Source organism: Alternaria metachromatica (assembly GCF_023757995.1).
Source record: "Alternaria metachromatica strain BMP 0045 chromosome Unknown scaffold_8, whole genome shotgun sequence".
Lineage (NCBI taxonomy): Eukaryota > Fungi > Ascomycota > Dothideomycetes > Pleosporales > Pleosporaceae > Alternaria > Alternaria metachromatica.
Window position 1 is genome coordinate 660,308 of NW_026055499.1, and position 23,200 is coordinate 683,507.

The 23,200-nt window shown below is 52.1% G+C and overlaps 10 protein-coding genes across 10 annotated transcripts; 6 read left to right on the forward strand and 4 right to left on the reverse strand.

Moving 5' to 3' along the window:
• Positions 1–724: 724 nt before the first annotated feature.
• On the forward strand, positions 725–1,567 carry J4E83_004660 (uncharacterized protein; the record flags this gene model as incomplete). The annotated part of the gene is made up of 1 exon (XM_049331587.1): positions 725–1,567. One exon carries the CDS (start codon positions 725–727, stop codon positions 1,565–1,567), a length of 843 nt encoding a protein of 280 aa, XP_049189361.1.
• Positions 1,568–7,579: 6,012 nt separating this feature from the next.
• J4E83_004661 (uncharacterized protein) lies at positions 7,580–7,970 on the forward strand (the record flags this gene model as incomplete). The annotated part of the gene is made up of 2 exons (XM_049331588.1): positions 7,580–7,697; positions 7,753–7,970. 2 exons carry the CDS (start codon positions 7,580–7,582, stop codon positions 7,968–7,970), a joined length of 336 nt encoding a protein of 111 aa, XP_049189362.1.
• A 377-nt stretch (positions 7,971–8,347) lies between these two features.
• J4E83_004662 (uncharacterized protein) lies at positions 8,348–9,208 on the reverse strand (the record flags this gene model as incomplete). The annotated part of the gene is made up of 2 exons (XM_049331589.1): positions 8,348–9,065; positions 9,126–9,208. 2 exons carry the CDS (start codon positions 9,206–9,208, stop codon positions 8,348–8,350), a joined length of 801 nt encoding a protein of 266 aa, XP_049189363.1.
• A 306-nt stretch (positions 9,209–9,514) lies between these two features.
• On the forward strand, positions 9,515–10,603 carry J4E83_004663 (uncharacterized protein; the record flags this gene model as incomplete). The annotated part of the gene is made up of 1 exon (XM_049331590.1): positions 9,515–10,603. The coding sequence occupies one exon, from the start codon at positions 9,515–9,517 to the stop codon at positions 10,601–10,603; it is 1,089 nt and encodes a 362-aa protein (XP_049189364.1).
• A 464-nt stretch (positions 10,604–11,067) lies between these two features.
• Positions 11,068–11,866, reverse strand: J4E83_004664 (uncharacterized protein; the record flags this gene model as incomplete). Its single annotated transcript, XM_049331591.1, has 2 exons — positions 11,068–11,672; positions 11,722–11,866. The coding sequence occupies 2 exons, from the start codon at positions 11,864–11,866 to the stop codon at positions 11,068–11,070; spliced, it is 750 nt and encodes a 249-aa protein (XP_049189365.1).
• Positions 11,867–12,628: 762 nt separating this feature from the next.
• On the reverse strand, positions 12,629–13,367 carry J4E83_004665 (uncharacterized protein; the record flags this gene model as incomplete). Its single annotated transcript, XM_049331592.1, has 2 exons — positions 12,629–13,227; positions 13,277–13,367. 2 exons carry the CDS (start codon positions 13,365–13,367, stop codon positions 12,629–12,631), a joined length of 690 nt encoding a protein of 229 aa, XP_049189366.1.
• A 1,473-nt stretch (positions 13,368–14,840) lies between these two features.
• On the forward strand, positions 14,841–16,548 carry J4E83_004666 (uncharacterized protein; the record flags this gene model as incomplete). Its single annotated transcript, XM_049331593.1, has 2 exons — positions 14,841–14,931; positions 14,984–16,548. The coding sequence occupies 2 exons, from the start codon at positions 14,841–14,843 to the stop codon at positions 16,546–16,548; spliced, it is 1,656 nt and encodes a 551-aa protein (XP_049189367.1).
• Positions 16,549–16,835: 287 nt separating this feature from the next.
• J4E83_004667 (uncharacterized protein) lies at positions 16,836–17,803 on the forward strand (the record flags this gene model as incomplete). The annotated part of the gene is made up of 2 exons (XM_049331594.1): positions 16,836–16,872; positions 16,935–17,803. 2 exons carry the CDS (start codon positions 16,836–16,838, stop codon positions 17,801–17,803), a joined length of 906 nt encoding a protein of 301 aa, XP_049189368.1.
• A 1,204-nt stretch (positions 17,804–19,007) lies between these two features.
• Positions 19,008–20,522, forward strand: J4E83_004668 (uncharacterized protein; the record flags this gene model as incomplete). Its single annotated transcript, XM_049331595.1, has 3 exons — positions 19,008–19,184; positions 19,634–20,311; positions 20,379–20,522. 3 exons carry the CDS (start codon positions 19,008–19,010, stop codon positions 20,520–20,522), a joined length of 999 nt encoding a protein of 332 aa, XP_049189369.1.
• Positions 20,523–21,807: 1,285 nt separating this feature from the next.
• J4E83_004669 (uncharacterized protein) lies at positions 21,808–22,851 on the reverse strand (the record flags this gene model as incomplete). The annotated part of the gene is made up of 3 exons (XM_049331596.1): positions 21,808–22,453; positions 22,504–22,668; positions 22,733–22,851. 3 exons carry the CDS (start codon positions 22,849–22,851, stop codon positions 21,808–21,810), a joined length of 930 nt encoding a protein of 309 aa, XP_049189370.1.
• Between the last annotated feature and the right edge of the window lie 349 nt (positions 22,852–23,200).

Sequence of the window (23,200 nt, forward strand, 5' to 3'; positions counted from 1 at the left end):
ACTAGCTCGTCTACCCATGCTAGCTCGAGCCGTTGTTCGTTCGCGGTCAGGCTGTGCACGCACGCAGCGGCATGCTGGCATCGAGTACGCCAAGTCGCTCAGGTACCAACCTGCTGGGTCGTCGTTTTCACCGATCGTTAGCATTCCTTTCTCTGCTGAACCCTATGAACCACTCCTCGGAGCCTGTGGCATGGTTGAGCGCTCGCTATTGCATCTGATCTATATTATATTGGCGCGGTCCTGCCAGTGTAACAATCAACCTCAGGTCTCACATTCACCAAGCACTCTGCCATACTCTTGTCTTTATACGACTCTCACATTGTTCATTACATATTCATATTCTACCTACACAGTATGTCTATGTACTCGACACTTGTAAGCATAACTGACTGAGCATTAGTCTTACCTCGCCATAATGGAGCAACGACGTGTCCAGTCCTTCACTTCGAGCCCTTACCAATACGTGGTGGACTATCCGGGATCACAGGATCTCTCCCGATGTGATTCGCATGAGCCTATCCCCATGAAGCATGGTAACGGATCGTACGATGAACGGATGTCTTTCCACCACCTTGCTCGCGAGACATCAACTACTCGATCATTGAGCGCTCCGATAGACGCCTTTGATCCATGGCTACTCGAGGGACCAGGCTGTGGCAGTCCAATGTCCACAAGTTCTTCCATAAGCCACAACGAGAGCATTCCCACGCCACCTTACACCGGCATGCCAATGTACGATAACGTCGAAAGCCCGGCATTCCATCATGTTCGCTCTCCAGTCAACCACGAAACCTGGGCAGCAGAACCAGAACATGTCTGGAGACCGAGTTACCCTGATCTTCCCACATGGGGCTCGCAACAGTTTTCGTTACCTTACCACGGTGGTCCAGCCTGCGAGCAGATGTCACTGCAACCGGTTCAGCAATACGTCCCTCACTCTGGCCCTCCAGTAGCCCCGGCATACATTCCCTACCACGCACCAGCTCCCTTTGCTACTGCCAGGGTTGCTAACCCAGGGCCCTTGAAGAAGGAACTGGCTAGTGACGCTGGACACAGTGAGAAGGAAAGCGACTCAGAATCCGAAGACTCTGAGAGTGATGATGATGCCTCGTTGCACGGTTCGTCATACTCGTCCTCCCGGCGGTCTGGAGCGAATGCCAACGTCATGAAGCTCGGAAAATGGGGCGAGAATCCTGCTTCGTATCCCCTTCACCACACGCTTGACGTAAGGCACTGGCAATGTCCTCTAGATGACAAGGATCATACTGGAGTCCCATGCCCTAAAAGATTCCAACGACCGGAACATCTTCGACGCCACGTCAGGACTGTCCATGGCAATGACAGGTGCCACTTCTGCAAAGTGTGTCCCAAAACCTTTTCTAGGGGCGACAACCTCCGCGATCACTACTGGACGCACGTGAACCGTGGAGGCAGAGCAGGGAAGAACAACAAGATGAGCATTCCCGAGTTGAAGGCAATCCTCGGTCCCAAGGAGCGGCCGCTCATCAGACGTCTCAAGATGAAACTGAACCTGCTGAAGGAAAGGAACATGAGAGCGAAGCTTTGATTGAAAGTAGTGCGCTTCATGTCACTGCAGATGATGTTTACATGATTTCTTCTTCTTATTTTACATTACTTTTTGAGGGTACCTGGCGCTGGGGAGGCAAGTCATCATCGTGCTTCGGCATGCTTCTGTACCATTTCTTCTAATTCTCCACTGTTCATAGATCTCTTTAGCGCGCATAGCTGTATGAATGACTATAAAATCTTAATGAACACCTTGCTGTCTTATCGCAATCTTGACTTCCCTGATTGACACCTGGAAGGCCAAAAACAGAGATTTTGGACACGCCCACCTAACGACCAGTTGAACAGCGCCTCATGAAGCGCTTCGCTTAACATTACTCGTTATCCGGCCCCCAACACCGAGGATGGATCTCAGCGTCTTTCGTTGCGCCTAGCGAGTCGTCCCAGCATGGCAATCATCGACGACCGCGACAGCTTGGTCCGACTACACGCTAATGCATCAGTCTGAACTGATTCCTCGATCGAACATGCATGGAAGGAATAAACATCGGTCAGAAGATCACATGCAGCCAATCACCTTTATTCGCAGAAAAAGATTGGGGGCACCCTCACCGATTACACACAGCCCCGACGACAGGGAGAGGCGACATGCAGGTGCTTGTCAACGGAAAACGCCCGGTTCGTTAGATTCCGTGGAGAGCAGAGACGTGCGGTTTGAGCTAGCTCTCTGACTTGCCGGATAGATGAGCACACTGCATGGCAGCAGGGTTGTACCCTGTGAGGGATGCCTAGGTAAGCTGTCAATGCTCTGGCGAAAGCAGGCAGGAAGACAAGTTCCCGCGCACTGACCACGATCGAAGGATGATCTCTGACTGAAGGTGTCCTGTACGCTGTATGTGGACGTTAGTGTCGTACGATTTACGATTCCAGATGCGATCTTACGATGGTAGGAATACCAATCCAGATTGCAGGTCCTTCACCGATACTTGTCTCCCCGCATCTGGCAAAGCGAAATTGTAATCGCTGAAAGTCTGCATCTCCCCAACCTCAACCTCGAGAATGCGTTGAGATTGGGAATGCATGCTCAGCGGAACAACATCATTGGATCGACCAGCATAATCGCGGTGAAAGAAAAGACACTGGTCTGCCATTGCGGTTCGTGCGCCGCTCGAATCGACGTATGGGAAGGCATATCAGTTTTCCGCGCGCCGCAGCGCTTAGAGGAGCCAACGAGAGTGCGGCACAGCAAGCCACAACCCGGCGCAGCACCCCTTCTCAGATTAGAATCTGCAATTCACCCGCATTAACCGCCTAGTCTGAGGGCTCACTCATGCACGCAGAGTAGTCTCGCACGAAAGTAGGGCCTCGCACAGTTGTTGTAGGAGTAGGATGCATTTGTAGTAGAGAATGACAGGGTATCTACTCCAACGGCGACGTCACTGGCGCTGTAGTCGCATGTCTATACGTGGAGCTCGTTGTGGATATCTTGGAGAAATATGGGTTGCGAAGACTGTAACAACGCACGTAGATAGGATCAGTCTGGCGAAAGAGGGGCCAAGAGCGCCTCTAGGCCACACCATGATACACCGTAGGAAGAACAAAGGATGCCGTCTACTTCTGGTAACCCACGAAACGCTTTGTCCAGACATATTTGCTGACATGAAAACAGTGAAATGACATATTATGGACGCGAAAGATCAAGTAAGAACGATGGCACCCAACACGTCCTTCACACCCCCAAAAAAGACCCCAACAACAAGCACATCCTGATGTAGAACGACTTTGCCGTAGACGTACAGTTTCTGTTGAAAATATGTCCGAAAGCGTCGAAAATATGGGCAGCTCACCTATATCGCCTTCCCAATCCGAACTGACCGCGCTTCTGCGCGACCTGCTGGCAGATGACCCACTACCCCACACTCGAGACTGGCCTTACAAATTACAAAAGAGAGTTTCGGTGATTGGCCGTTCATCGTTCGACACAACACCCGCTTCACCGTTCGGCCCGGGCTAGATAGGACACTGCCGGCCCTTTGAGTTGAGGCAGGTACCGACCGTAGCTTCAACTCATCATTGCCCTTGCATACGATGGCTTCACACAGTATGCGGGCTTTCTGGATGAGGTTTGAACACCATCAGAATGATGGTTGGGCACGCGCGCATCTCCAATCTTCCACTGAGCCCCAGACATGCGCTGAGCATGATGCAGCAGGGCCCAAGCTCTTGCATGATTCGAATCGAGATATGATCGAATCGAACGCATCACACCAATCTTGACTGGCTGCGCAAGTCTGTGCCCCGCCCAAGTCCAAGGCCTCCAGGTAGAAGGCAGCATCTGCACATGAAGCCTCTGTACATGGGTCGACTTGCTACACACCACTAGCTTGTGCTGTATTGGCGATCAGTACCTCGCGCGACATGCGGTGTAGATTTCGTGTCGCACCTTCATTGAGCCATGATGACTTTCTTCGATGCATTCTGCAACATCATCATCCAACTCCCCGCTAGCGATAGCTTCCGCTGTGATTGCCGGGATTGCCGCGCACCCGTTTCGTCACGCCTTCGTAGACGGCGTCTACCCCTCAACGAGGTAGCGATCCTGCGCTCTTCCTTCCCCTCTAGCGTGTAGTACGGATCGTCTGATCAACATCTCCTCGCTTGCAGGAAAGCGGTCGATAGACGCATCACTGACGAAAGGACAAAGCCCTTGCGTAGACGTTTGCAAAGACGTTCCATGCTACGCATGCAGGCGGGCAGTCGACCGTTCAGCGGCCCGAGCAGAATTGGTGGAGGAATGCCGGTAGTGGCTGCCAGTCGTAGTGGTCCAGTCAGCCGTGTGGTCTTCCAGACCTTCCAGCTTATCAACGCTAGAAAGTGGACTGTGCGACTCCAAGTTTCCAGCCTTCTAGAACAATGATATCTGCTCAGCTGTGAATTGGAGCTTAACAATAGAACCAACAGTTTCTTGAGAGGTGCGATGACGTTCACTGTCCCTTGATGCTGCAGTGGATGGCTCATGTGTGTATGGGCGGGCGTGCATGCGACACCGCCTGCTTCGCCTCCACACCTCCTCGTCCTCAATCGTAAGGTCCAACACACCACCTCAGCTTGCAGCACGCCAACAGTGCTATTATTACCACCGCATGACAACTAATGTGATACAATACGTTGAGATGTTGTTGATGGAGGTGGAAATGACCATGAGCTGGGAGACGTTTCTTGGACACTGAAGGACGTTTGCGTGCCGACGGGTAGTCCGGTGATCGGTGTGGTCGATTATGTGCCGCTTCCTGGCATGAAAGTCGTGCTGTGATCGAACGATAGATTCGGGCGCGTCGATGTTGCGATGATTCGCTGCGTTCACGATTCGAGGCAGGCCCATGTTGTCCTTCGCTCAGCCGCGATGGCACTTTGGCTACGCAATATAGAGGACTTGACGCTACAAAAATTCAGAAGATACACTGTGTAACGGTGACCTCCTGAGTGCCAGACTTGGAATATGCAGCCAGATTCTAGGATTGACACAGCTCTCACTAGAGCCATTCAACTGATGACGAACTCTGTATCCGTGTAGCTTGATCTGTCTTGGAGGAATTCCCCCTCCATTATTCCGTCCACGTAAGCAGCATCGACAATGATGTACGTTCCATCGTTCTGTGGTCTCAAAACCAGTGGTAGGAGAGATCCAAAGAAGATACACACTACATCACCGCTTTGAACTTTCATACCCGCAGATGCAACATAGCCGCTTGTCGTCGTGAAAAGGCACCCTTTCCAGTGTGGGTATGTACTAAAAATGGCTACGATGTGGCGATACAATGACTTTGCAATGCTGAATTCTGGATCCACGGCCAAACCACTCTTTTCCTGAGAAAGCATATGTCGCCAGGTATCGAGCGCTGAATAGCGCTGGAGGACTGCCCATTCATCTACGACAGCTTTGGGCATCGGTTGCTTGATGCGCGACTTCAGGTTGTCCATAGTCCGTCCATCTAAAGCGACACGCCAAACGTCCCCTCTTTCTACCTTTGCGTTGATCTCGTCCGGCGAGAAGCGCTTGCTCCATGCTCTTCGAGCAATACAAGTAAAGTCTTGTAGTGTCTGTAAAAGCCATGGTACGAATGCATTAAGGTGCTGGCGGAGGAAGAGATCATAATAGAGAGAATTGTTTTCTTTCTGGGCCAATTCGCTGTGGCAATCGGTAAAAATCGTCTGGGATTCTGCGACCGGTCCAACGATGGCGCCAGTGATCTTGATAGTACCCGACTGCTCGTCATGCTGTACACCAGGAAAACTTCGTCCAGTGCTTGCGCCTTCGTGCACTAGGTTGTAGCGGCTAAACAGATAGTCCCTGAGGCGGGTGGATAGCTGGAGTGAATACTCCGCGGAATCGTGGACCCAAGAAGGCTTCTCACTCCAATTCTCTCTCGACCGCGCCAGCACAATGTTCAACAAGAACTCCAGGTCTTCCCGCTCTTTCATAACGCCGATGACAGCTTTCTGGAATGCCCACGTAGATGTTTTCGTATAATCAGGTGCGAAATCTTCGAGAGTTTGTCTCTTTACGAGACCAAGAAGAGCATATACGAGATCTCGAGGATCGGACGCAAATCTCATATGCGACGCGTATATGAGGTCCTCCAGAGGTATCGTCCCAGAGCTATGGTAATGCTTATAGATCCGTACAAAGTCTGAAGCTGGATGTTCCCAGTTTGACTTGGGCCTGAGCTCTTTATGTAATAAGTTCGTACGTTCCACTAGGTTGAGAAGATATGCCCACGAGATCTCTCGAGACCCCCAGAGTATGAGCGAGTGTTCGTTGGCTACCACGCCCTCTTGGATGGTCCAAACCCGCTTCCACCATTGGCTTCCGAACAGCTTCCTGAATTCATCTTTAACCTTCCACCATTCATCGTCGAGACCCTCAAAACCGTGCTTTTGCAAGCGTTCCAGATAGTCCATGGCGTGATTAATATGGCTGCTCGCGTCTTCGTCATGCATCCGGAATTTCCGATGACTGCGATCCGTGTGGTCCGAGAGTACCATGGTTCCCAGCCAGATAAGCACCCTTGACGCCGATGTATAGATTTGATGCATCTTTTGAACTTGTTGAGACTTCTCTTCTGGATTGCTTTGGTCTATGCACACCGCATCTATCCACAGATCTCGTGTCCGGTCTTCATGTCTTACGCGTCTCAAACCGAGAGCGAGATTGCGGGTTATCATTAGTCCCTCACCATCCACTTCAAGCAGGTCTTCTCCGTTCCATTCTCTCCACACATACGAAATGGCTTCATAAGGCGGCGGAGTCGATGAGAACTGTTCGGTGCGGAGCTTGCCTCGCAGTGGGGCATCATGATCAGATGCCGGAAGCAGACTAAATATACGTATTTGAGAGAGGCAACGATCAAGCGCTTGATAACTATAGGTTTTGTCCATATTATAAGTGCGGGCGCCAACGTACACGCAGCGAATATGTTCACTGCGCGTGAATTGTCGTGGTGAAGTGTCCTCTGCAACGTACAGGAAGCCAGCTTTTGTTAGACGAGATCGCACTAACCGAATTGGGATAATACTTGCTACATGCACCACACATCTCATCGCCACTACGACATGTTTATGAGATATCGACATCAGTTTTCCAAGCTGAAATCGAATCATTCATCCTGATGTTTAGGAATACAAACCATTGTCTGTTGGAGATAGACTGTAAACACCAGGCAGTTTGCGCCTACATGGACTTTGAACAGGGCGACTTCATCATCTCCACCTCGTTCGTATACTTCTAGTTGGACTTGAGTTCGCAGCTCAACAAGCCTTTGAGCCAATGTATGCTGCTGGATCCTGTGATAGCTCACATAAATTGATCGCATGTTCGTCGACATCCTTCACGCTACAATGACGCGAGTCACTCGCAGTCACTTCCGAGCAATGTCACATACACACACTCACACCAAAAGACTCACCAAAAGACTCATCACCATGATCAAAACCACGGCGCCTGCTTTCATGTATCCTTTACTACCAATATACCATTTTCCAAAAACTGCGTATGCCCTCGAGGGAGTTCGCAACACCGAAGTGCAACGAGCCGCCCCCTGTCGAGGAGAAGTCCAAATTGAGCAAGGAGGACGAGGCAGAGGTAGCACGATTGAGAAAGCTGATTGAGGGTGAGTTTTCTGGGCGCTTCCTGTGTAGGCTTTCTGTTAACGTACACGTGTGCAGACCATCTCAACGAGAGTGCAGAGTCGTCATGGCGTCAAGAATACGAGTTCAAGGAGGGAGGAACCGACGGCAAGAAGATCGCTTTGGTCTACGTCGCGAACGAGGAGGAGCCATTCCTCAAAGGTCCGGCTGCGCTGGATGTAGTGACCGCCTACGAAAAGCTATTGAAGCAAATCGAAGACGAGAAGTCTTCCAAACAGCAACGTCATACTGTCTAGTTTGCGGCTACAACGAGCCAATATGTTGGGAAGGCGACTTCGTATGGTAGACTTCGTGGCTACAACGAGGTAATAGTTTGCGAGGGCGAGTTCGTGTGGTAGGCTTTACGGCGACAATGAGGCGAAGGGAGGGGATATCACACGCTGCTGAAGCATGGAGACGAATTCGAAGCTTGATAGCGACTCGATAGACTGGGTGATACTACGATGTATCCGTCAACCTCAATGTTAACTCATCCTACGAGCGGTCATAGTGACTCACCGGCTTCAAATGGTGACTTGGTATTTCGTAAAGCTGCTTGCTTGGACGCCATCATGGCTTGTGCCGCGCCTGAGTCGCAACAATAGCGTCATGACTTCACAGTCAGAGGTTTGTACTACCATCGTCCCCGTCCTCTTCCTCGGTCGCGCCAGTCATCTCCACCTCCTCGTCCCCCTCTGCCCCCTCTTCCAAAGCCTAGCTCTCGGTCCGGTGGCGCTTCACCTCTCCTCCATTCACCAAACGGTACACCACTTCCACTTAATCTCCGATCGTCGAATCTGCTTCCACCACCCCTACCACCTCTACCGTAGCCGCCGTAGTCTCCCCGTCCACCGAAGCCGTTCTCGCGCGGTCGTCCGCCATACGGTCCTGAAGGCGGTCCTCGACCCGGTCCAGAAAGCGGCGGAGGTGCAGCGGGTACGCTGCCGTCGGGTAGCGGGGGAAGTATGGCGCATGCCACATAGTCGCCTATCATAAACCTGACGTCCCCCAGTGTCTTGTCTGCGTCGCCGTCAAGCTGCTTGAGAGCCTCTGTGACACTTCCTCCGTCAACGCCTTCCATGTCAATGTCCTCATCTCTTGGTCGCGCGCCTACAATGACGGAGCCAATGTCGCGTGATATGAATCGCCCTGGCGCGCCTGGTCGGTTGGAGCCTTGTATGTCTGGGTACACGAGCCGAAATGCGATGCGCGATCCGGCGTATGGCTGCGGAAGTAATGTTGGTACTGCGCTGAGGAGTAATGTGCATAGCTCGCGCAGACTACAGCTCTGCCATGTGTAGATTTGGACGCTGGTTGGGAGACGTGGTAGTGTCGGATCGAACTCGTCCAGTCTTTGGCTTATCAGTACTCTGTTCGCTTCATACGTTTATAGAACTATGGGAAATGCGCACCTATGGAATGAGTTTTGCTTGAAGAAGAGGCGCAACAGGAAGGGCGTCGTTGTTTGACGGTCAATCTTCGCGGGAGCCGCCATTGTGAGGTCTGCAGCCTTGTGGACAATCAGGCTAGTCAATGTATGAAGATGTTTCGAAATTCGCAGGCACGTAGCGACAATTCGCTAGGAAAGTCGTGAGGAGGTGACGTCAGGCGCAAGATATGAATGTGTTTGGAGAGTTTGGGGAGGAAGGAACGCGACCGGGACGCGGAGAGCTCCCACTAGCGCCTTCCTCGGCACGTACCTTCCACTGGAAGGCGTAGGTGAGCCTCCACGTCGCAAACAACACTGACTCATCTTCAACACGTTGTCTCACTTTAGACCCCGAACATCACAGTCGCCAACATGGATTTCGCGAAGTTGATGTCCGCACATATCAAAAAGGGCAAAGACACAGCCTCACCAGCCGAACCGACCGAGAAAAAGTACCTGAAGCGCAGCGAAATCGAAGCACAACGGCAAGCCGCATACGTCGCCGAACAAGAAGCCGCGGAGAAGGCACGGCAAGACCGTCACGAGAAGAAGCGCAAAGCCGAAGAAGATGAAGCCGAGAGGGAAGCCGAGCGCCGGGAAAAGCGCATGCGCATGGCCGAGGAATCAAGACGCATACGGGAAGAAGAGGAAGAGGCAGAGGAAAGACAGCGGCGAAAGCGGCTAGGTCTTCCTGATCTTCCACCTAAGAAGAAGGACGGTGAAGGAGACGGCACACCAGTCCCCGAAGACGAAGATATCGAGGACGAAGAGCTCGTCGCAAAGCTGAGAGCCCTCGATGAGCCAGCGCGGCTATTCGGCGAGACACACAAACAACGCCTAAAACGATACAAGAAGCGCGTCGGCGCAGACAGCCTAGCAGCCATCATGACGGACGGTCCGATACCCACAACACTACAACTCGTGCCTGAGAAGGACATGAAGGTCAGCCCCCAGGTACCCAAGGACAAGGAGGGTCGCGAGTTCCTCTTCAGACAACTGGCGAGCTACTTCACCATGGTGCTGAAAGAATGGGACCTCACACTTCTACGTCGAGACCCCGAAGTCAAAGAGAGCTACCAAGGAAAACAAGCATACGCCGCTATGGTACAGGCGCGCGAGAACATGCGGCCACTGTTCAAGAAGTTGGAGAAGTTTGATCTGCCAGACAGTATCGTCGAGCCCGTGGTAGAGATTGTGCACGCTGCACAGGAGCGCAGATACGTCGACGCGAACGATGGTTATCTACGTCTCAGTATCGGCAAGGCGGCCTGGCCCATTGGTGTTACCATGGTGGGTATCCACGAGAGAAGCGCGCGAGAAAAGCTGCACGAGAGCGATAAGAATGCGGCGCATATCATGAGTGACGAGATGACGCGGAAGTATTTGCAGAGTATCAAGCGGTGTTTGAGCTTTGCGCAGACGAGGTGGCCGCCTACAGATCAGCTGCAGCTTATGGGCTAAGCGGAACAGGATGGACGATGGAGTATTTGTAAGTAATCGAATAACAGGTTATATCCCACTGTTCTACTTCATGGGAAAATTTACGACAAACGTTGCTCCGGATAGCGGCAGGGATACTGAGTGCCTTGCCGATGACGTCCGTAGTCTTTCAACATATTATGTTCATATGCGTATAGGCACTCCGATGGTTTCGGGCATCGGCGGAGCCCTGGCCTAGGCATGTAGGCAACACTGCGATGGTCTACTGGAATTGAGGTTCATGAGGCACGCGAGCGACGAATGCGCAGAACAAATCACACAACCGCCAGATCGACAACAGTGACCAAGGTATTGAGATGTGGGGAATACTACAACTATGATATGAAAGGACGCGGACATCGCTGACCCCGCCAGATAATTAGTGTTGAACTGAAAGATCCCTCCCTGCTGATGAGCTTCTGATAACCAATCTTCACCACCCTTACTCACTTTTTTTGGTTCCTCACCCAGTAACCGTTTCTCTGTGGCTTCTTCGCCGGATCCTTCTTTGGCGAGTCCTTCTTCACCGACTCCCTCTTTGGCTGATCGTTATTCGCTGTATCCTGGGTAGCAAGTAGCGCTCTTCTCACTTGCCTCCTCATCCATAGAGCCATCTTGAGCTCCGAGTCAAAGTCTTTCGAACCGATGCGTTCCCAGTGTCGACCATCCTTCGTTTTTTCGATTATCGAATGCCATACTGGTGGTTTTCCCTTCGGTTTTCCCCGCAGCTCCCAGCGTTCCGGACATGTGGCCTGCAAACGCTCCTTGAGAATTCCAGTTTCTGCCTCAACGGCGTCGACGTTCTCCAAATCAACTGCATTCCAGCTCTTATCTTCGTCCAGGGACTTTAGTTCCTCAATCAAGTCCAGGATTGCAACTCTAAGCTTCGGTTTCGAAGGGAGCTCGCCTTGCGGTAATAGCGTAATCTTATCCTCCGAGTCTTTGTCATCCGCATCAGCTACGTCGACGAGATAATTTGGTCCGTCTTTGTGGCGGACGATAACTTCAGGATGATAGCCACGAACTTTAGGCCATAGTCTTATAATGAGAGCTAGCACGCGTGAGTCAAACATCTCCGGCAACGATCAACAATGTTCTACCTTTTAGCTCGTCACACTCTTTTGCGTACTTGGTCTTGAACCTCTTCTTCGAGCTTATTTCTTTGGTCCATGTGATGTATTTATATTCCTTAACTTCAACAGGAGCGTCTTCTTCCTCTGGCGATGTTTCGTTGGTCGGGGACATATCTTGAATGGATGAACTCGCTTCACTCCTTCCTTGTTCTGTCGTGTCACTTTCGTTGGTTGGGGAAGTATCTTGGCTGGATGAACTCGCTTCGCTCCTTCCTTGTTCTGACGTGTCACTCTCGTTGCCTCCGGCAGTAGACACGGCTGGCTCTGCACTCGACATCTTGCAAGACATCACGTGTCTGTGTCTTATATGTGCTTTCTCGAACGTTGGTATTGCAGGCTGATGCGATATGCTTGGTGTTAGGAGGTGTTGTACGCTTGGTAGGGGATAGAGGCAGAAGAAGGGAGAATGTACTGTAGTAGCGAAAGTTTAAATACCTTCGTATGACTTGTCATGTTTTGAGTCGACAGTGGTGCAGTCAGTATGTGTAGTCACCGAATACTCATCTAGTACTCGTTTTCGTCATGGTGGTGATGACACCTCCTTTGTCGTTTGTGACTACAGCAGTAAGTGCGATGTGTTTAGAGAGCGTGTAACTAGAACATCGTCTGAGTAAGAAAAAGCTTCGCCGGAATGCCATACTAATCAGCGTCAGCGTTCCTCTTCTGCAAATTTTGCCAAGATGACGAGTCACACACAATGTAACTAGCAATGGTCATGATGTGGAGAGTGCCGAACTGGAGCAATCTCACGAGAGAACTTCGGGTCTTGACTATAGCCACCAAACTCATGGATAAGTGGAAACTACTGTTCGCTGGGATCAATTGATTGGCTGTCAAGTTACAGTACTAAGGACTTCTCCAAGTGTGCTCTACCCTAGCTGGGTTGTCCAGAGGACAACTTGTCCCGTTTCTTACCCTGATTCGCCTTTTCATGACCTCCTTCCTCTTTACTCTCTCCTTCGTCGTCCTCACCACTCTCCTTTCCATTAACCTCTCCACTCCCTTTCCCTTTTGGACGTTTTCCATTCAATTTTCTGACTGCCCACCCCATCCATTCCGAAAGAAAGGCACTCGCCTCAACCTCGGATCCACTGAGATTAACTAGTGTGATGATTGCCTCTTTAGATGTCGTGCAGCCTACATCTCCCTCTCGCACGTGAAAGTAGCATTTGGTATCCGTCCTTTTTTCCATGAAGGCGGCCTTAAAGCTGTAAGCCTCGTTGATGTTTACGTCGTACTCCAGTACACGTGCCAATTCTTCGAACGCTTCCTCCTCGTCATGGCCTGAGATCATTCTCGTTTTGTAGATTGGTTTGCCGTACTCGTCATGGCCTGAAATCGCTCTCTTGGCGAAGATCGATTTCCTGTTCTCGTCGAGAATGTTGGCTGTGAAACCTGAAACCCCGTCCTTCGCTTTTTTAACTTGAATATAGTATTTGGCTCCGCCAGATTCGTTTGTTTTGTTGAGAAGTCCTACTATCTATTAGCTCTGTGTTATGTAGGCTGTTCACAATGCCTCTACCTTTAATTCTCAGTGCTGCCGGCGCATATCTTGTTTCGAGATGAGGCGGCACGTAAGCGAATTCCAACTTCTTGCCATAATTTGAGGCCATAATCCTGATTCGAAAGGTGTGCTTATCAGCTGCTGGTTGAAGTGAGGGCTTTCCGTGCTGGTGAGGTAGAAATTAAGTCTGCGGGGTTGTGTTTGCTTCTTGACGGTGGTATGAATTGGATGAAGTATGTTTTCGGGGCTTAAATACCATACTGTATCATGACTCCAAGATGAGTCGCACCCTCTATGTGAGGTGTTCTTCTACACGTCGCGCGATCGATGACGGCGATGTATGATTCCCATGAGACTGCAGTGATCCTGAACCGAATCGTGTATGGGTGGCTCGTCTCTGACCAACACTGAATAAGTCGAGGGCGAAGAACAACTGTCGGCTTTCGCATGCCATCTGCGTACCTCTGTCTGCCGCGTCTTACTGGGCATTCTACCCGTGTCTTTCTTGGGTAAGATCCTGCCATCGTGAGTTTCGAGGCGTACCCCTATGCGGCTCTGACCATGATCATTGCGGGATTACCGCGCAAGGTGTGAGAGTAGACCTCCTTCATCTTGATGAGATTGCGTGTGGCATAGCGACTACATGTCGCATGCAGAGATGACCGCGAGGTAATCAATGCTGATCACGATCCTGCGCGTCGTAGAAACCGAAGATATCGAGGTAGGTGTTGAGAAATGCGTCGCGTGACTCTATGGCGACTAAGACTAAACTATGACTACGTCGACAGCGAAAGACACCACTGAATGACTGTCAATACTTCCCGCACGCTTGCACGGTTCCCGTCCACATGCCATGTGCATTGCAACGTCGCGCCAGGTAGCCCTTGCCCCATACGATGGTCCCACAATCAATCCTTCCGAGCGGCCCGAGCGGGCAGGTTGCATGCGACAAGCTTCTCAAGCTTTTTTTTACCCAATCTCGCCGTCTGCGATGCGAGTAACAGAGGGGTCGAAAGAAGAAAATACTGGAGTCAAGATCTAGGTGACTGACGCAAAGTCACAACCTCAGCCGCACCTTCCGCTAACGTTGGGCTTCTTCCTGACAGGCCGGACCCCTCACGATGCAACTTCGCCACACCTTCAGCTCGCCGCCGATGTCCCAAAATAACCACGCAACGACCGCCACGCACCCAATCCGTCGGAGCGATGATTCTTAAGCTTCCACGACCATCGACCGGTGCGAGATCTATGCGCTCATAGCCCGTGCGAAGAGGTAAAGCGCCCGCATCTGGGCGATGCTTTAGGCCTGCGCACGCTCCACCCCGTAAACGGCGTCATACCTCTTCGTGTTCGGTGATGTCGGCTCCAGCTTCACGCTGCAAATTTGCTTAGCATGGTGGTACTTGTACATCACCGTGCTTTAGAGCTCGAGGCTAGGGTAAGCGTACTTGCTAGGAGCTGAGGGTGAGATGAGATGCTTAAAGTCAGCCTTCGGCCTTGTCACGGCAGGAGCTATAGCCTCGCAACATAGGACAAACAACACCTCCGAAATCAAAGAGAAGGCATCATGGTAGCGACTCATATGTTGAAGGTTCTGTTACCGGTCGCTGCGTTCGCGAGCTATGCTGCGGCAGAGCAATGCGCTGGTGGTGAATGGGATGTCATTGTCGTTGGTAAGCTTGATCATCTGCATTCAAAATCTGGCATCAGTCTGACATCCTCCAGGTTCTGGTCCAGCGGGTATCGTTACAGCGGACCGCATGAGCGAAGCCGGCAAGAAGACTCTACTACTAGAGCAGGGCGGCCCGTCGTACTACGTGACCGGCGGTCGTGCTCGCCCAGAATGGCTAAACGGAACTGAACTCAGCCGCGTTGATGTTCCCGGGCTGTACAAATCCATCTTCTCGAATTCCGGTGAAGGAAATTTGACATGCGCTTCTGATGTCGTCAACGCGTTTCAAGGATGCACCGTCGGTGGTAACTCCGCAATCAACGCTGGACTGTTCTTCCAGCCACCCGCGAGCGACTGGGATCGCTACTTCCCCCAAGGCTGGAAGAATGACGACATGCAATGCGCAATCAACAAGGTCAGAGCGAAACAGCCAAACACAGACAGCCCTTCAAGAGACGGCAAGAGGTATTTGCAGAGCGGTTACGATGCTGCGAAGCAGTGGCTTGTTGATGGCGCGGGTTTCGCAGAGGTTGGCCTGAACGATGGCATCGAGAACCACAACAAGACCAAGGTGTTCGGCCACCCGATCTGGTACTACGAGGACGGGCAAAGGAGTGGTCCAGTCAAGACATACTTACAGTCGGCCCTGGCTCGCTCCAACTTCGCCTTCCAAACCGGCACTAAAGTCTTGCGTGTTCGTCGAGAGGGCGGCGTAGCGACTGGCGTCGACGTTCAGACCAACGGAGCAGAGAACTCTTCCAGCATCTGCATCAAGGAAGGCGGTATGGTCATCTCTTCAGCTGGTGCTCTTCTTAGCCCTCAGCTGTTGATGTGGTCTGGCATCGGTGAGCCAGCGACCCTGACAAATCTCTCAAAGAACGGTCATGTTACAGTTCCTTCTCAAGACTGGATCAACAACACCGCTGTCGGCAACGGTGTCTTCGATAACCCAAACACCTTTATCGAGCTTCAATCTGACGAGATTGCCTCGTATGCTTACGACTACTCCAACCCACCGCAAGCCGACGTCGATCTGTACCTCAACGAACGATCTGGTCCTTACACGTTCGCCTCCCAAACGAGTGCTTTCTGGGACTACATTCAGCAAGGCGATGATGTAGTGGGCTGCCAGGGTACCATTGACTCTGCTGGATCAATGGGCCTCACGCAGAACGGAACCATCACACTCAACGTCTACGGCACTTCTGGTCTCCGATCCGTCGGCCGCGTAAACCTCGATGCCAGAGGTATCGCTCTTCCCTCATCAAACTTCTACGCCGACCCCCGCGATGCGACCGCGATTGCGACGTTCGTCTACAACATCTTCCAAGCTCTGCCAGATACCCTCAACCCGCTCAACGTTGCAAAGAACTCGACTATCGAGCAGATTGCGACTTATCTGACCACGCCAAGCGCGTTCACACTTGGCAATGTGCAACATTGGAGCAGCAGTTGCAGGATGGAGGCCTGCATTGACACGGATACGAAGGTGATTGGGATGCAGAACTTGTTCGTTATCGATGCGAGTATCGTGCCGCCTCTGACCACGAACCCTGTTATGGGTGTTATGATCGCGGCGGAGAGGGCTGTTGAAAGAATACTAGCGTTGAGCAAGTAAGCGCATGGGGTATAGACTTAATCAATTCACGAATTTCATTTTACTTTCATACAACGCGTTTCTTTCTATGACAACTGCCGAATAGCTATGTCCGGTAACTCCTTGCATACCGCCGTGATCCTAGTTTGCATCCTGTGCCATACCGAGTGGGGGCCTAGGTTACGTCATACAACATCTAGTTCTGCAGTACTATATACGCTGCCATTACAAGAATTCACTCTCGAGCATTGAACGAACATTCAGACTTCTGCTACTTCGAATTACTCTTGAATCCAGCAAAACCTATCATGTCCAAAGATTTCGGTGAAAGCCGCGCCTCCAATGGTACTAAACCTTCACTCAAGCCTTTCTCCATCGCAAGTACGCATCTAACACACATCTGCTAGGCCTGAATTTCGTGGCTACAGACCGTCACGACACTTACCCATACATATTTCCGTCCAACTTCAATCTCCAAGGAAAGCACGTCTTGATCCACGGTGCCTCAAAAGGCGTCGGCCGTGCCACAGCCCTGAGTTACGCAAAAGCAGGTGCCTCGGGCATAATACTCGGTGCGAGATCCAACCTCTCCACCGTGGTCAAAGACGTCCAAGCCGCAGCCAAATCTGCAGGCCGTCTTGAACCACAGGTCCTAGCACTAAATCTCGATGTCACCAGCAAAGACAGCGTAGACGCTGCTGCTAAGCTCGTCACCGAGAAGTTCGACGGCCGCCTCGACGTCTTGATCAACAATGCGGGCAGTCTCGCTTCTTTCGCTGGTATCCCAGACACCGACCCGGATGAATGGTGGCGCGACTACGAAGTCAGCGTAAAAGGAAGCTACCTCGTAACCCGCGCATTCTGGCCCCACCTCCTCGCCGGCTCCAAGATCATTATCAATATAACCTCCATCGGCGCTGTCATGATTGTTCCGCAGAGCTCTTCGTACGGACCAGCTAAGCTGGCTTCACTCCGATTGACAGAGTTCATTGACCAGGACCATGGCGAGGGCAAGGATGGTATGCTGGCTATGGCTGTGCATCCGGGAGGCATACAGACAGAGTTGGCGCTGGGTATGCCGGGACATATGCATGAGTGGCTTGTTGATACGCCGGAGTTGGCGGGCGATACGTTGATGTGGTTGGGAGCGCAGAGGAGGCAGTGGCTCGGTGGGAGGTATGTTAGTGCGTGTTGGGATATGGAGGAGTTGACCGGGAAGAAGGAGGAGATTTTGGAAAAGGATTTGTTGAAGATGAGATTGGCTGTTGGTCCGTAGTAGCAAGACTCCGGCGTATCTGGTCGCAGAAATGCTCATCTTGTTGTCTATCGATGTTGAAAATCTGTCAGATTCAATGTTTCTCGTACGTCCAGATCCCTTGCCCTTATATTTACCATCGCAAATGAATGATGGAAGCGTACACGAGGCCCCTTTGCCTCATACCGGTAAGGTAGGTACAGCGAACCGAGGTGTGGGACTGCGGAAAAAAACTTGAAACTCCATTGTCCCTTCCTCTCTTCTTTCAGAGATCTAGAAAGACGCCTGGGCAGTATAGCAGCAGCGTTCCAGTAGATTATCACGTACAAACCGGCACAACGTAGCAAGCTGTGGTGTCGAGCGGTTTTGTTTGGCGCAGGCAGTGTTAGATTGCGAAATGCAGCCACTATATGTCGTGCTTTTAGCTGCATGAGTAGCTGTGGCTCAGAGCCGTCAGAGAGATAGGCCTAAAGGTGCGCAATAATAGCATCCAACAATATGGCGCGCGAGGCGCAAACGGCACTGAAAGGGGATGGAGTTTGGCGAGGAACCGTCGGCACCTCGGGCTTAGCCATGCTAGTGAGGGGCACGGCACTCCCCACCACGACACCTTCCGTCCACCAATCCCGCCAGTGACATCATGCATGCTGCTAGAAAACACCATACGAACCCTTTTGGCCAATTCCACCCTGGCATCGGGACAGGGCAACCGCATTACCTGCATCGCCCTCACGCCACGTTCGCGGGTGTGACTGCCGCCCATGTGAGGCGTCCAGTCCATCCGGACCCTTTGATTGAAGCTGCCAACACTGCATGGTTGGGTCCACTAGTACCTGTTAATCCGTGTTGCCGGTAGGGATTGCTGCTCAACGAACAGCAATTGTGGGCTCCATCTGGCAATCGTTGATCGGCGGCAGTTTCTGTCTGGGGCTCAGGTATAAGAATCTGCTAGTGCCCCTCTTACTTTTCGCGGTAGGTGCGTCGCTGTTCAGCTTGGAATATATCTGGACTTGTTCTTCACCAATACCACCGACTGTATTTCTCAGTCACCACCCTAGGATACTTGGAATACAGATCCTACCAGAGTCGAGAAGCCGCGACGATGACGAGCAAGCCTATCTTTGTGGCTACTCATCCGAGGGCCTGCTCGACGGCCTTTGAGCGGGTATGCTTGGCTTCGCCGTATCTCGCCCAATTCTGGGTTCTAACAATCCTCTAGGTGTTCATGACCCGTCACGACACACTGCAATGTGTTCACGAGCCTTTCGGCGATGCCTACTACTTTGGACCTGAGCGTCTTGCGGAGCGTTATGAGAATGACCCCAAGGCCAGGAAAGAGTCTGGCTACGAGGACAGCACATACAGGACCATCTTTGATCGCATTGCGAGAGAGAACTCCGAGGTTCGTTCACTAATGCTTTTCATGTTTCTCCTCAGCGTCGTACCATTTCCCCTCACATTTTCGTTCCTACACATCCAATCGATATCTTATATTCGCAATCTCGTCATCTTGGCCGCTATTGCGTGTTGTGTGCCTCAGCCATCCGCCCGCCAGTCAGATCCCAATCAACCCCGCCCCTACTGCAATCATCCCACGCGTTCTTTCCAGCCCATCTTACACAACATCTCGGCCTTTCAAAGCGAGCGCACCAATTCCAATGAGCCGAAAACGACCCCTCGGCTTGAAAACCTCAGGAATGTGGTCTTTCACATGCCCGAAATACCGCCGAAGCATTACGTTCCCACCAACTCTTATTGCCTTGACTTCAGCCTTACGACAGCCCATTCGACGAAGATCTCTAAGGCGCAAAATGAGGTCTTCTAGAAGAAGTCCATACTCACCTCTTACAGGGCAAGCGCGCTTTCATCAAAGATATGGCCCAATACTGGATTCCTCCCGTCGGCAAGCCCGCGACCATCGCACCATCTCTGTCCAACTACCGCCGCGGCGTAGGAACAAACACCACCGAGCTCTCGCCTGTCACCACTCGTAGCGATCCTTCCAAGCCTCCCTACCCATACGACACAAAAGGCGAGCCCAACAACCCGACCGTTATTCCCAAGGACTTGTTGGCAACCTACCACTTTACCTTCCTCATCCGCCACCCGAAATTCTCCATCCCATCTTACTACCGCTGCACCATTCCCCCGCTAGACAAAATGACTGGCTTCTACAACTTCCGTGAGGATGAAGCCGGCTACGACGAGCTCCGCCGCCTGTTCGACTACCTGCGCTCTGAGGGTCAAATCGGTCCCAAGTTCGCTGGTCAAAAGGAGGTTGACGCCAACGACCAGGCAAACGGCCACACCGGTGGCGTCGAGATTTGCGTCATTGATGCAGATGATCTGCTCGACAACCCATCCGGCATGATTGAGGCATTCTGCAAGACTACAGGAATCGAGTGGGACCCAAATATGCTCGTATGGGACACGGAGAAGGACCAAGACAAGGCCAAGGAGGCGTTTGAGAAGTGGAAGGGTTTCCATGAGGATGCTCTGGACAGTGATCGTCTGAGGGAACGCACTCACGTAAGTTTTAACAAGCTATATTATAACAGAATCAGTTGAAAAGAAGACGTTTGCTAACAATGAGTAGAAGAAGGAGCCAAAGAGTGACGACCAGCTCTTCGCCGAGTGGAAGGAGAAGTATGGCGAGGAGGGCGCGAAGCAGATCCGGGATACCGTTGCCGCTAATGTTGAGCATTACGAGTACCTGAAGCAGTTTGCTATCAAGCTATAGAGAACTGCAACAAAGATCGAACAGGAAACCGAAACAACAGAGTTTTGAATCATTACCAAAACACATGGTAGATGATAGACCTAGAAGCATACAACAGGTCAAAATAGCGATAACGAGTTTCATTAGCAAGACACGAACATTTGACTGTAACTTCCATGTCATGTTCTGCGGGTTGGTAACTAGCAGATGTACCGTCTATTCCCTTCTCAAACTCTACACCGCCACAGACCTTCACCAGAACGTCCACACTCGCCTCATCAGCCAATCTACCCACGCGCTCGCTTGAACGTCAGCTGACCCGCCCACCCTGCATCGCGGATACGTGCTTACGCTCACCTCCATCTCGCATCTAGGCGCCGCCACAATATCCATCTACCAACCTACCAAATAACAAAAAAGGTCGTTGCGGTGAGTCTCCCCGCCATCAAATCAACATATCAATACACGCCCGTATCGCGGAGAAAGCCGCGCAACGAATGGTTGCACGATAAGGAACACGATATAGCAACATGCCAACATACCAACAAAGGCGAATTGAACGTGACAGATACCCCAAGTGCCCGAAGGTCACCGAGTCGGCCGCCCCACGAACATGCCGGTTTCCCGATGCTTTCCCGATTATCTCATCTCCTGAGGGTTACAGAAGCGGCGGCCCCGGGAGTGTGATTATGTGATTATGGGACGGGGGGCTGGTGATAAGGCTGATCGTGGTTGCAGATGCGGTCGTTGCGATAGGGGCGACTAGCCGAGGAACGGGTTCGGGGGAGAGAGAATGGGTGTTTCAAGATGATGAGGTTTTTTTCTTTGTGTGTGTAGAGGAGGCCCGAGGTGGAGGACCTTGGCTTAGCATTGAGGAGGAGGTATGGGGCTATGGAGATAGGCGGACATGCAGCCGAGGGATGGCGAGGGAAGGGAGTGGGGCGACGGTCGATAAAGACGCTGGTAATATTGTTGACATCAATGAAAGCAGGACGTTGACAGCGACCAAAGGACGTGGTAGTAATATCGATTCGATTCCACTAGATAGTAAGAACAACACAAAAACACAAAGAATCTACTCCGCCATAATATGCCCCAAAAGCAATCATGCAACATGTACATCGTCCCCCAACCCCCAGATAGTCCCAGTTATAATGATAGAAATACACAAAGGTATCAGATCCGCGAAAGAAACTCGAAAAGCGCCGAAGCCCGGAACACCGACGCTTATCCGTGTGCGTAGAGAATGCGTAGTTTTGCGTGAAAGGACGATAGAGATGGGAACTGAGCCTAAAGACAGAGATGATCATACGCGTATTTGACCAAGCTCGATCTCGCGCCTCCGCTCTTCCCGGCTGAGGTTGCGCGAGTGACTGCCTCTCCCCTCTGTACTAGATGGGCGGTTCTCGCTTCGTCCGCGGCCATATTGTGTCCATTGTTCGCTGAGACTATCGGGTCTGCTGTCTGATCGGTCGCGGCCCCAATCGCCATGTGTTTGTGCGGGTGTGCCCACCAACTCCTGACTGTGCTGGTGCCTTGCCTGTTGTTCCCTGTCTTCTGGCAGATCTATTCTGAAAGTGGTGTTTATGTCAGGACTCGGTCGCGGATCTCCTGATTTGAGGAGGAGAGCCATTTGCTGGTTCACGCGGTCGTCTTCGGAGTATAGGGCGGCGGGTGGCTGGGAGGGCGAGCGCATGGCGGTGGGGTACATGTTTGGGATGAAGTTGTTGTAGTAGTTTTGGTCGGACCAGAGGTTCTGGCGTGTGTCGGTTTGTCGCTTGGACTTGACTATGCGGCGGTATGTCCAGAGGAGGAGGGAACTGTAGAGGATTGTTCCGGCGGCGCTGATGACGGTGCCGCTTATGGCGGCATTTCCCCAGTGGTAGTTGGGCGAGGAGACGAAGTTGTAGGCTATCGAGATAAGGCCGAGTGCGGAAGATGTGAGCGCAGGTCTACACATATGGTTAGTATTCCGCTGTTGGTGGAGGCATGGAGGCCTTACAGGAAGACGCCGTCGGCTTGGAAGCGCTCATTGCGACAGGCGAAGCAGAGCAGTGCTGTGAACGAGTAGCCGGCTGTAAGGAGCGCGACAACAAAGACAGAGAGGACTGCTCGGCTGAACTTGAGCTCGTATGTTTCTCTGTAGAGGCCGGGCAGTATGAGGTAGCTTCGAGGCGTTAGCATGCTTTCGTCTGAGCCGCCTCGAGACGCATCGCATCGCAAGCACTCACCCTCCGAGTATCATCCATGACGCAGCCAGGGCTATAAGGCGCCAGTACCACGGCGTGCCCTCTCTCTTCTCATGGCCCGACTCGCTGATGTTGTGATAGCTCTTGTTGCTAGAGCGCATTGAGTCGGTGGTTCGCGCCTTGCGCGGCGGGGTGCCTGGTTCGCGTCTCGGGTAGTGCCTGGCGTCTCTGCTATGACTCTCGCGCAGTGGGAGCGAGCAACCAAGAAGACGTCGGCATGCAGAGCAGAAGCGCGCGAACGATGAATAAACGAGTGACTGTGGCAAACGTCGAGGCTAGTTATTGTCGAATTCCAGAATGCGATATGAGCCTCACTGGCGCCTGGCTGTCTGCTATTCAGCCTGACGCGGTGCAGATCGCTTCGGTCCGTCGAGTGCAGGTGGATAGCCGGGGCGAAGCGGCAGGTGCACGGCGCAATGGTTCCAGCTGGTGGGAAAAACAACAACGAGC